The sequence below is a fragment of the Eleginops maclovinus genome, chromosome 2 (genome assembly GCF_036324505.1).
Source record: "Eleginops maclovinus isolate JMC-PN-2008 ecotype Puerto Natales chromosome 2, JC_Emac_rtc_rv5, whole genome shotgun sequence".
Classification (NCBI taxonomy): Eukaryota; Metazoa; Chordata; class Actinopteri; order Perciformes; family Eleginopidae; genus Eleginops; species Eleginops maclovinus.
Genome location: NC_086350.1, coordinates 27,764,863 through 27,777,736, shown reverse-complemented (window position 1 = coordinate 27,777,736; position 12,874 = coordinate 27,764,863). Strand labels below are relative to the sequence as shown.

Here is a 12,874-nt window from a genome sequence, read left to right as displayed (position 1 = left end):
CAAACAACATGTGTGTTTGAAGTGAGGTGCAGCTGGAGTTTATTCAAGGTCTTCTTTTTTTTTATCATTGCTCAAACATGCGTGTCATTCGGGGACATGACATTCAGCTTGTTCAGTCTGTTTGTATATGCATAAACTGTGGTTGCATTATTTATTTTTCAATCTGAAACACCGTCCTCACAACCCACATCTGCAAAAAATTGGAAACAACTACAGGTATAAAGATTTATTGCAGGTCCTCCTCAAAACACACCTCATACAACATCCAGCACAGTTTCAAAGAAAGACGGATAAAGACGATATTAATATTAAAATGTCCAATTACACACAGTGACCATATCCCAGACTATAGTCCTTTCCAAAAGGGAATCTGAGTGCTAGCGATAGAGCAGGGGCTAATGCAGTACACAGGATTGGATAACAAGAGGGACATTTCTTTAGCCCTTTTTACTCAAAGGTCTAATAGCCCCCATTTACAGTGACGTTATTAAGAGAAGATAGTAAAACCCATATTTTCCTTGTAATAGATTTTTTTTAAACTGCAACATTTAACAGTTAGTTAAAAAGAGTTAACTCACACAAATTCATGATCAATACCTTGATGCAGTGACCAGTAGATGCATTGACAAAAAGTCACTCATGCTTCTGATCAGTGACAGTACAGGTTCTCAGTCAATATGATGAGAGCCAGGTGCTTAAGGTGCTGTAGGAGGGATTTGATAGCTTAATTTAAATCTTAGCTATGACACTTTCCATAGTTATCCAAACTGTTTCTGACTGAAAACATAACTACCTTTCTACTAAAGCAACATCTCTGTAGTTTATCAGCACTGGCTTCAAACTGTACGTGTTGTTTGACAGGATTCTGAACTGGACTCACAATCACATCAGAGCCTTATATTTATATTACAATGATTACAAAATAACCCCTCCAAATGTAAAGAGGCCTGCATAAGATACATGTTGTAAAGTGCTGTGTGAACTTTAAGTTTATTTACAAAACTAGATTTACAGTAATATATATATTTTGAACTATGGCAGCATCACTATCAAAAAAGATGTACCCAGACATTTGGCAAGCCGTCTACTTTGCATTTGGTACCAAAGAGCATCATCTGACGCTCAATAAGAAGTCTACCCAACATGAACATTGTAAAGTGTGTGAATCATTTGCAAGTTTGTTATTTGACAGTCAAGGTCAGTTTCTAAAGCACTGAGGTTGTTAATGACAACACTGACTATAGAAGAACAAGGCCAAAATAATCTGAATTAAACTGATAAGCTGAGCTGTATGGCTTTGAATATTAAGTACATTGAGAAACAAACAAAAACAACTGAACAGTTTAGTTTTCCTCATCTTAAAATAATATACTTATACTATAATATGCTAGCTTCCTTTGCTTCCAGTCCGTCAAACCAGTGGAAACCACAGCTGTGATCAAACCCAGGCTCCATGCAGGGACACTTTGTAAATCTAAAAAAATCTATGGAATTTAGATTCAGAGAGTCATCAGACACAGGACTCACCTTGAGTGGATTTTGACTTCCAAAGACATGCTTAATATAATCCTGATGGGTTGGAGAGCATTGGTCCTGATCATATTCATCATCATACACAAGCTTAATTTAAATCTACAGGATGAGAAAGTCCATATTTATGAACCTTCTCACAGTAAAATAAGATAAGTCCAACAGAGTCAGGTGAAAGGTAAGTTTATACCCTCGGCTGCTGCACTGTTGTTTAATGGATAAGGGTCTTGACTATAAACCTACTATCAGTAGACGGTGGTCAGATAAAGAGCTGGCATTGCACAATGCACAGTTGTTGGGAATGTTGCTGATAACTCTTTGTCCATTGTTTCCAGTCAACGTCTTTTTATTTTGCTGGTGCTTTAACTTCGTGGCACAACAACCAAACTCAAACCGCAGCTCTTACTAATAAGAATGTCAGTTGTGATTTTATTTTGAGTTGCAGGTTTTCCTTTGGCTCAAAAGATTATTTTGACCCCAAAAAACATGTATGGTGCCTCTATCGGTCATCTAGGTTGTCAGTTGGCCATCCCCTGGGGAGCCTCAGGTATGAGGGAGGAGAAGAAGGTTTTAAAGAACACCCAGGCCGTCCACATGACTGACACCCTGTGAGGAGGCACTAACACTGCCGCCATTGGTCCGTGTCCCTCTAACCCGCCCTCTGCAGCAGCAGGCTCCTCCCTCTGTCTGTCAGCAGGCTCCTCCCCCTGAAGAGACAAAGAGAAACAAAGGCATCATACAGTGGGTTTATTATTTCATCAGTGGATCGACCTATAGGGGTTTATTGGGGCTACTTTAGCTCGACTACATTCCACAGAAGCACCTTTCTAGGACACATGTATACGTACATGGACCTGAGTCTCGTGTCATGGAAGCTTGAACTGCTGAGATATCCGGTTGTGTAACAGAGTTCATAACCCTTCAGTTGAATGAAGGTAAAGCAGAGCGGAGATGTTCTCTTACCGCGTCAGGGTTCCTGTTCTCGTTCTGTTGGTTGTGCTGGACCTCAGGGGGCTGCAGGGGGTTGGGTCCTTGGACCTGTGCTCGTCTTCTGAAAGGGAACCAACCAACAGTGTGTCTGTGGAAAAAACAGGAGAGGAAACCAGAATAAATTCAGGATACCTGTATGTCACTACTCTGTTAACAAGTCACATTAAAAACAAGAAAGAGGGAGATGGAATTTCTCAAGTTACTTTGTTTATTTTGCCGTTTACCCTGCCCCACCTGACAGGAAGGACTGTAGCACAGCTCTGCACAGAACCTTCAGATTTGAATAAAGGGAAAATATTTTTAGCTGAAGGCAGAAAATGTCTTAATGAAGCTCAGCGCAAGATCAACCAGGAGGACCGTCTTTATATCTGTCATTCACATATTTCCATCGTACTAAGCTCACCCTCCAATCAGTGATCGGGGGCGTCACTCCCCAGCTAACCCTATCAGTTCGCCTCTATTCCCACAAGCCAATCACAGCGCATCGTTAAACCTTAAAACCCGCTCTCTCCCCTTCTGACAGCTGTCATTTCAGGTGACTCGACACAGCCCTCCTCCCCCCTTCCACCTCCCTATCTCAGAATCCAGGGTCCACGTCAAGCTTAAATCCGTCCTCTTCAGACCGACCTCCATCAATCCCTTCCCACCACCACCAGTGTCTAGACCCCAGGGGGAGGTTCATCGGCTCAGTTTCCCCCTCATGAATGACACTCCCACACAACAGGGTTTTTTGACACACAACCAGGAACCTGGAAAATGTTACATCAGGGGGTAAACATCGATCAACGGGAGCAGACCGGCTGACCCCTAACATGACATGCTGACTGACACACGTACTCACCTGACATTGTAGTGTATTGTAAAGAGAACATCATAGAGGCCCTTAAGTGAGAGGATGCTTCTTTATGTCTCTGAGCATGAACCTTCCAACGGTTGCTGGTGAGTCAAACTCATTCTGACTTATCTGTTATCAGAGGGCTGTGTCCTTTAGACACGAACAAAGTTCCTCCCTTAAATTGAATCAAAGTTAATTTCTTTTAAATAATTGCAGTAAAAAATGTATTTTTTCCCATTGACATCATTTCTCTTTTTTTTGTTCAGCAATTCATACTTCTTTGCACTGCCTTGACCTTTGTGTGTCGGGGTGAAGGGTTGTGTAAGAGCAAACAGAGTGTGAGAGCGGGACATGTGGAGTAAAGAAACAACATGATAACTACAGCGCTGTCAGCGGACCCATTATTATCAACTGATCTCATGGGTAAATAATTCTTCCCAGGGGTTCACAGAACATGAGCTGAAGTGTTGGATTCTCAGTTCAGACTGAGGCTGGCAGAAGTCCAGTACGCACCGAGGAAACCACCGGTGGGACTCTTTTCCGTAAGGTGGTCTCTAGTACTATTCTATAATTATTTAGTTATGGCCAAATCATTTATTTGAGAGGCAAAAATGGCCTCAAGACATAAGGATATCTTATTCATGAGAATGGGAAGGATGTGGACAACTTGAAAACATAATCAAGATCAGCTGGTGCTATCCTGCGGCTGCTACCATAACAACCCACCGAGTGACTGAGGGGGAAGCAGGCAGCAGCAGTACGCAGGAGGATGTCAGTACAAGCCACACTTGAAAAGCAGTAATTCGCAAAGCAATACAAACTAGAGCTGCCCAAATCCATCAGCCAGGGGTCAACAGGTCTGCTGACCAACAGTCCCATATACTGTATCTGCCAGGCAAATGAACACACATTGTGGGGACGTTTGCCACTCAATATCACAGAGGGATTGGCTAACTGGGCAAACAAGCTTTGAAAACCAACTATTTCCAAAGAAAAACAGCATGTGCAGCTACACGGTCATAAAACGGTTGCTCTTCTCAGCTTCAAATCACCCACACCTGTGCCGGTGAGGTCACCTAAACACCCAGTGCCCCATTGCGTCATCCAGTGCTCACAAACAACAACAAAAACCTACAAATGGGCGCAACACACATACTGCATTTTGGTTATACTTTGGCCATTTACAGCAACACACACACACACACACACACACACACACACACACACACACACACACACACACACACACACACACACACACACACACACACACACACACACACACACACACACACACACACACACACACACACACACACACACACACACACACACACACACACACACACACACACACACACACACACACACACACACACACACACACACACAATAAACGTGGATATGGCTTGCTGCGATGTGTTGTTAGTTGTGTTGGAGTGTATTTGTTCAGAAACCCAGAGCCCTTTAATGCAGAACCTCCCTGCAGCCCCCCCTGGAGGACGAGTTAACCTTCAGGTGTCCATGTTGTTCATTTAAGCCAAACAAACCAAGTCAAGGAGTCCCTCCCTGCTGTCACACTTACAGCAACCTTAGACTCAATGTTACACCAAGCGAGACCGGAACTCCCATTCAGGACCTTCACACACACATATAGTAAGCTCCTATTTGGCCATTGAGTCATTTCAAATATTAATATGAAGATTGAGTTTCAGCCCGTGCTTAAAAAAGGAGGCTCTGGAAGCGAGCAGCAGCAGATGATAAGGGCCGGTGAGCTTCAGAGCCCCACAGCGGACTGCTTTAAAGTACGTGTGTCAGCCCACGAGAGAACAGGGGGAGCATGCGTGCCAGGATCTATTACACGGACTAAACGATAAAGCAGAAAACGGCAGAGGGAACTCACAGGTACATGAGAAGCAGGGTGCTCATCACCAGCAGGAAGCGGCTCAGGTTGGAGTTGAAGTACACGATCATGAGCAGAACGCCAAACCTGGCAGCGGAGTACATCCAGTCCAGCCAGTCCCGCTCCACATCATCCTCGTCCTCCATCACCGGGCCTCCCTGCGCGTTCATCCTCATGTTCTGGTTGGCCTCCCCTGGGTTGATGAAAGCACCGTCCTGCACTGGGTTCTGATTGGCGGGCAGGTTTTCGATGGGGTTCTGATTGGCTAATGGGGCTGGGACAGGTACCTGGTGGGCGGGAACAGGAGGGTACTGGCCAATGGTTGTGGCTGGTGCTGATGGTGGAGTGCCTGCTGCGGCCAGCGCTGCGTGGCTGTGGGGGGGAAGGAGAGAAGAACATAAGGCAGATTAGAAACCAGTGGAGGAAAGGCTGAGAGCAACAGCTGCTACACAACATTGAGAATGTCCTGGTGTAGGAGACTCCCATAAAATAACCACAAATACAAATATATTTAATTCAGTATGAATGAATATATTATAGAAGGGATAACACCAGCTCATTAGATTCATGTTTAAATGTGTCTCTCAGAGAGACTCTCTGCTACAGGCCTTTTATAAAATAAAATATATTTTATTAATAAAATAAAATAAAGACTGGGGAGGACATTAAGAGATAGGTTTAAAACACTAAAAAGGTTATCCGACAACGATTGGCCTCTTTCAAAATACTTGGAAAATAAGACACCTAACTGGATAGCAAATCCTTCTCTGGTCATTAGTTGATTTTGCAAAACTGTAAAAAATGAAAGTACCTCACCTAAAAAAATAAAACGCTAATGAAATATTACCCCAACATTAACCCATTCAAGCCGGCGTTGCCGCATTTCTACCATTACAACCGGGGGCGATGTTGCGTCATTCTAGCATTGAAGCCGGGAAAGCGGATACGTCGTTTTCTGGTACAAGAGCTCTGTGGTATTTTTTTGCATTAATTATCGGCCTCTTAGCCAATGGAATGCATCAGAATATACACGTTGCATTGTTCAGATTTTTTTCAAGCAATCATGGCAGACTTAGACTACTGCGGAGGGAATTCTGAGGTTAGTGATGGTAGTGATATTGACGATCTGCACAGCGCTGATGACATTATTGCTGACGACTTTGAACGCGTCGAACCAATCGACCGGGGTTTATGGTTAAAACATATGTTTGAAGACGGCGACGATGATGACCATGAGTTCGAAGGATTTGAAACCGAGTGGAGGACGGAGAATTACCACTCTAATCCACAGAGTTTTTTCAACCGCACCCCAGGGGTGAAAGTTGATTCACCTGCTGAGGCCGTTTTATTGTTTTTCATTTTGCTGAGTTTGTTAAATTTTTTATTGAAGGTGTAATAAACTCACAGCTGTAAGCTCTCAAATACTTTTGGAATTTTGTTTCCATCTGCTACAGAGGCTGCGAAGTCAATTATTTAGTAGGCGTTGACACAATTGCTGAATTTCCAGAAAAACTTCAGGTTTTAGGGGGTTCTTCTAAAATCGCCCATAGGTTTTACAGGCATTTTTTCCAGGAGTTTTAGGCCTAAATGGGTTAATATAATAATGTCAGGAGACAGTTACATGAGAAACAATTGCACATAATATGAAACTATGGAGCAACATTTATGAAGCTCTGTAGCGCTGGAGATTTTATGGGTGTTAAAATTGCAAATTATAAGAAAAAAAGGAAACTGGACAAAGCCGTCCACAATGACACTCTCAGGCTAAAGAAGAACACTTACTATTGCATGTAGTACTGTCGAGCGTAGACATGCTGGAGCCACATGAGCTGCTGGGGGCTGTACAGAGAGTAGGTGGGGAAGGCTGGCTGGATCATCTGTGGAGCTGCAGGCCTGCAGGAGACACATACTGTAACATCCAACCAACAGGAATCCAAGAACCAGGACAGGTATATGGACTATTGCCAAGAAGGTTTTCAAATACAAGGAGTTTGATTTGGTGTTTAATGTCTAGAAATTAAAATATGAGCAAATATAGAAATGAAATCACAAATATTCACAAAACATATGTTCTTTCCAGAACATATCCGGCATGCTGCACTCACTGATGTCCATGCCAATGAGAACTAGTCGAGTTATGAAGATACCTCATTTCTTCTTACAGTGGGGCAAAAAAGTATTTAGTCAGCCACCAATTGTGCAAGTTCTCCCATTTAAAAAGATGAGAGCGGCCTGTAATTTTTATCATAGGTATACCTCAACTATGAGAGACAGAATGAGAAAAAAAAATCCAGGAAATCACATTGTAGGATTTTTAATGAATTAATTGGTAAATTCCTCGGTAAAATAAGTATTTGGTCACCTACAAACAAGAAAGATTTCTGGCTCTCACAGACCTGTAACTTCTTCTTTAAGAGGCTCCTCTGTGCTCCACTCGTTACCTGTATTAATGGCACCTTTTTGAACTCGTTATCAGTATAAAAGACACCTGTCCACAACCTCAAACAGTCATACTCCAAACTCCACTATGGCCAAGACCAAAGAGCTGTCAAAGGAGACCAGAGACTAAATTGTAGACCTGCACCAGGCTGGGAAAACTGAATCTGCAATAGGTAAGCAGCTTGGTGTGAAGAAATCAACTGTGGGAGCAATTATTAGAAAATGGAAGACATACAAGACCACTGCTAATCTCCCTCGATCTGGGGCTCCACGCAAGATCTCACCCCGTGGGGTCAAAATGATCACAAGAACGGTGAGCAAAAATCCCAGAACCACACGGGGGGACCTAGTGAATGACCTGCAGAGAGCTGGGACCAAAGTAACAGAGGCTACCATCAGTAACACACTACGCCGCCAGGGACTTAAATCCTGCAGTTCCAGACGTGTCCCCCTGCTTAAGCCAGTACAAGTCCAGGCCCGTCTGAAGTTTGCTAGAGGGCATTTGGATGATCCAGAAGAGGGTTGGGAGAATGTCATATGGTCAGATGAAACCAAAATAGAACTTTTTGGTAAAAACTCAACTCGTCGTGTTTGGAGGAGAAAGAATGCAGAGTTGCATCCAAAGAACACCATACCTACTGTGAAGCATGGGGGTGGAAACATCATGCTTTGGGGCTGTTTTTCTGCAAAGGGACCAGGACGACTGATCCGTGTAAAGGAAAGAATGAATGGGGCCATGTATCGTGAGATTTTGAGTGAAAACCTCCTTCCATCAGCAAGGGCACTGAAGATGAAGCGTGGCTGGGTCTTTCAGCATGACAATGATCCCAAACACACCGCCAGGGCAACGAAGGAGTGGCTTCGTAAGAAGCATTTCAAGGTCCTGGAGTGGCCTAGCCAGTCTCCAGATCTCAACCCCATAGAAAATCTTTGGAGGGAGTTGAAAGTCCGTGTTGCCCAGCGACAGCCCCAAAACATCACTGCTTTAGAGGAGATCTGCATGGAGGAATGGGCCAAAATACCAGCAACAGTGTGTGAAAACCTTGTGAAGACTTACAGAAAACGTTTGACCTCTGTCATTGCCAACAAAGGGTATATAACAAAGTATTGAGATGAACTTTTGTTATTGACCAAATACTTATTTTCCACAATCATTTGAAAATAAATTCTTTAAAAATCCTACAATGTGATTTTCTGGATTTTTTTTTCTCATTCTGTCTCTCATAGTTGAGGTATACCTATGATAAAAATTACAGGCCTCTCTCATCTTTTTAAATGGGAGAACTTGCACAATTGGTGGCTGACTAAATACTTTTTTGCCCCACTGTATATGACTTACATGGCAGCAGCAGGCCATGCTGGGGGAGACACTGGGGTTGGTGTGTGAGCTGGAGCTGCACGGGTGTGCCTCCTCTGCCTCAGTGTGGGGGAGCTGCTGGGCTGGACTGAGGATGAGGGGCCAGAAGGACTCTGAGGACCAGAGCCTGCCATCGCCTGTGGATGGGAGGGGTCGGGCTGTTCTGTCTCTTTGGTCTGCAGAGGCAAGAACAGTTTCAACTAGTTTCAAATGTAAGCAGTATATCGTATGTCCCTCAGGACTACAGTAGATATACTTCCATACGTCTGTAGCTATTTGTTTGGTCTAGTGTGATAGCGCTTGGAGGTTATGTAGCCTTGGTTTAGGCGGGGCCGGGTGGTGAAACTAAGGCCAGGTATCATAAGCTTTACTTTCTATCTCTAAAGAGTAGCTGGGCTCTGAAGGATGAGCCCGGAAGTGAAACAGCTGCACTCAGTAGTGGGAGTTTCTGAATGAGTGTTGCCTCCTGAGGAGCCTACTTTATTTTAAAAAGGCTGTATTCAAGTAAAGAAAACCACACATTGAGTTCTAATGCCACCTTTTGGTATATATATGTAATGATTTACTCATATGCCACCACAATATTCTGTTTCTGTGTTAAAATATCATCATTTGAGGGCTTTTCTAAGTTCATATGGATACATGTGAATGTTTGCAATTATATGAGCACATACAGCTCCGGAAAAAATGAAGAGACCATTCCAAGTGTTTCTCAAATCTTTATCTCTATATCAATGGCAGCCATTCCAGTGTCTGTTTAATTTCAACACTGAGAGATGGTGTCAATAATTTATAGAATACAATAAAAAAAAAAAAACTTAATTTTACTCAAACATATAAATAGTGAAAAGAGAGAAAATGATAATGCTGCAGTGGTCTCTTAACTTTAACCGGAGCTGTATATACCTCTTAAAATTTTCCAACCCATTAATTGTTCTGGATCCGCCACTGTTATGACCTCCCGCCTGTGTTATTTATGTGAAAACTACCTGCATTACATGGATGTGTGGCCCACAGATACAAAACACAAGGAGGGACTCTGTCATGTTGACAGTGACTAACATCACACCCCCATTGGAGCCCAGCTGAAGTTCCCTTGGGCAAGACTCCTACTGTGTGCTGGGAACAAACACCTGCTGTCCCCAAAAAGAAACACCGCTCCCCCCTGGAAAAAGAACTGGGTAAATTCTGCTGAGATTCTGAGAGTCAGTGTTACTGCTCTTACCTTAGGTCTCGCTCCCAGGGGTCCTTGGGCTAGAGTCCTAGTAGCACACACCAGGTGCAGTGTGGGAAAGGAGTCAGTCTGAGAAACGGATAAATGATTGATTAGAAAAGCTACATGGTAAAACACAATGCTATATTCAAGCATTGACGTTGGACTTAACTTAACTCAATCAACTTCTCAGTTTACCCAGATCAAGATTTGATGGAAATGTTCGTCTGACAATAAATTAACTGAAATACACAACAGACCTGAGGAAAACAGTGTTGTGTTCTTCATACACACGTACTAAAATGAAATACAGTATTTTTAGAAAGAACGTGGTTCTGTTTATATAGTCCAACATAAAACATATGCCACAATATGTGGAGCAACCGCTTGTCCCATTAATGTCCCTAAAAAAACATGCCACAGTACAGTAAACAGAGCCATATGCTCTCACATACCTGTGTGAAGAGGTCTTTAATGTGCAGATGATCTGGCAGCAGTTTACCAGCATAGATCAGTCTCTGGTCACAGGGAGCCTACAGAGAAACACTTCCCACTCAGTTACACAGAGAGAGAACACTGACTCAAAGGGGGACATGTTTACATTTACACACGTGTACATATGAGTGTCTGGAAATACTGATTTTGGTACCACTTTACAATAAGACTACCCTTAAAAGGGTTTAACAATAGGTTGTAATTCACTTGTTAATTATGTATGGCACCCATTCAAGTGTCTGTTGAAATTCAACACAGAGAAATGTTGTCAGTAGTTTATAGAATACAATAAAATAAAATTTAAAAAATGAACTAAAAAACATACCAATAAATAGCAAAACCAGAGAAACTGATAATGCTGAAGTGGTCTTAACTTTTTCAGGAGCTGTGTGTGTCCTCTGTGGCACATTTATAATCTATAAACTTTGGGTTCTCAGTTGTTTAACTTGTTTTTAGAATTTCTGATCATACAGGAGTTCCAAATATTAAGAAAATAAGGAAATATGTAATGGTACAGAAGGGTTTTGAAATACACTCTTAATTTAAATCATAGATATATATTATATAGTATTACCATTACATAACATGACATATGAAATGTTGCACATATCCCCCACCACTAATGCTATACAAATATATTTTAATCATAACTTTCTAAATAATGTCTACAGGTAATATATGTAATGAGAAACAGCTGAATTGATACTGGGACATAACCAGTCAGCCTGGTGGGAAATGTAACCTATAAACCATTCCTGCACATTGTGACTGCAGAGGACTCCATGCCTCAGCTGGGACCCACAACACCGACAGATGCTAACTGGCAGCATTCTTGGCTAGTTGAGCTGAAGGCTGGGCAAGGTTTTGTTTGTTTTAAGTCTATTTTCCTGTTTTTAAAGGCTACAGTTTAGTAGTGATGGCATGTTTTGGATTTGACTAACAGTTCCATAATGTGAATTTACTCAGTTATATCCACATTACTGATGGTTATGCATCAACATTCTCACTGTATAAATTCCCATAAAATCTTCATCATAAATATTAGTTTCGACCCTAAAATATCGAGTTAGCTTGTCTCCATATCTCCCAGTCCTGATCCAGCTGGTTCAGCCACATTAACAGCCTGTCACTCAGTCAGGACATTCCAGAGCACAGCCTGTCAGCAGCTCACCTCGCTAACATTAGCCTGCGAACTTATCCGCTACATAATAACTCACCGGTTTAGTTGTGTAAACGATCGACAAATGCCTTTTTAGATCCTTCACGGTCCAGTTCGGACAGACGCCTTCCACGGCTTTGTCCTCCTGAGCCTGGTTGGGCGTTTTTATCAGAAGAGTTATCGTCTTTTGTTCGGAGTCCTCCACATCCATGTTTACTATTTTTTACTATGTAGTCTACGGGTGACAATGTCGACTCACTACAACTGCAGTCGTCAAAAAAGAAAGAGCCCTTGCTGATTCAGTCTATCAGCACATAGAAACAGACGACAAAAATGATTTTGTCTAAACAGAAACTTGTGCTAAAAGACTTCCTGCTGCCTGATATAACCAACATCTGCGAGGAGGAGGCGGGCTGTCGGTTTTCTCAAAACACTCTGTGGCCGCTGCTGATTGGTTACGTTGCGCTCGAGCTCACACGGCTCAGACGTGGAGGCTGCTCAAGAAACCTTTGTCCTGTGAGCATGCGCAGTAATTAATTATGAAGATCCAAAGATCGTTTATTTATAAACTAATGGAGAATTACATTTGCGTAATCTGATATAATGTTGTCAACTGAACAGTAAGTAGATGTTTAAGAGTGTATTAGTCAATTTCCCCGTTAAAACAAAAAAGGTTTATTTATTCTATATCAGTTAGTCCAGAAAAAACCTAAAACAGAACACTACGTCCTTATTGTATGGATGCACCAGTAGCCTTTTCTTGTTTGTAAAAGCAGCTGCAGTGGCGTAAGAAAGAAGAAGAAAAAAAAGATATACAAAGTATGGAACTCAGCATTTGTTTATCTATTGAAGTTGTATGAGTAATGTTACATCAGACAGCCATACACTGACTTGCAAAAGATCTTAACCAATATCCAGTTATCCTCTAGCCAGCATATTTATTAATTATTTGA

The 12,874-nt window shown here is 42.3% G+C and overlaps 1 protein-coding gene across 1 annotated transcript; it reads right to left on the bottom strand.

The window, feature by feature from the left end:
* Positions 1–211: 211 nt before the first annotated feature.
* Positions 212–12,339, bottom strand: herpud1 (homocysteine-inducible, endoplasmic reticulum stress-inducible, ubiquitin-like domain member 1). Its single transcript, XM_063907292.1, has 8 exons — positions 11,980–12,339; positions 10,723–10,800; positions 10,280–10,357; positions 9,037–9,230; positions 7,041–7,151; positions 5,259–5,630; positions 2,494–2,608; positions 212–2,237 (listed from the first exon to the last, which is right to left on the bottom strand). The coding sequence occupies exons 1-8, from the start codon at positions 12,130–12,132 to the stop codon at positions 2,049–2,051; spliced, it is 1,290 nt and encodes a 429-aa protein (XP_063763362.1). The 5' UTR covers positions 12,133–12,339; the 3' UTR covers positions 212–2,048.
* Positions 12,340–12,874: the final 535 nt, after the last annotated feature.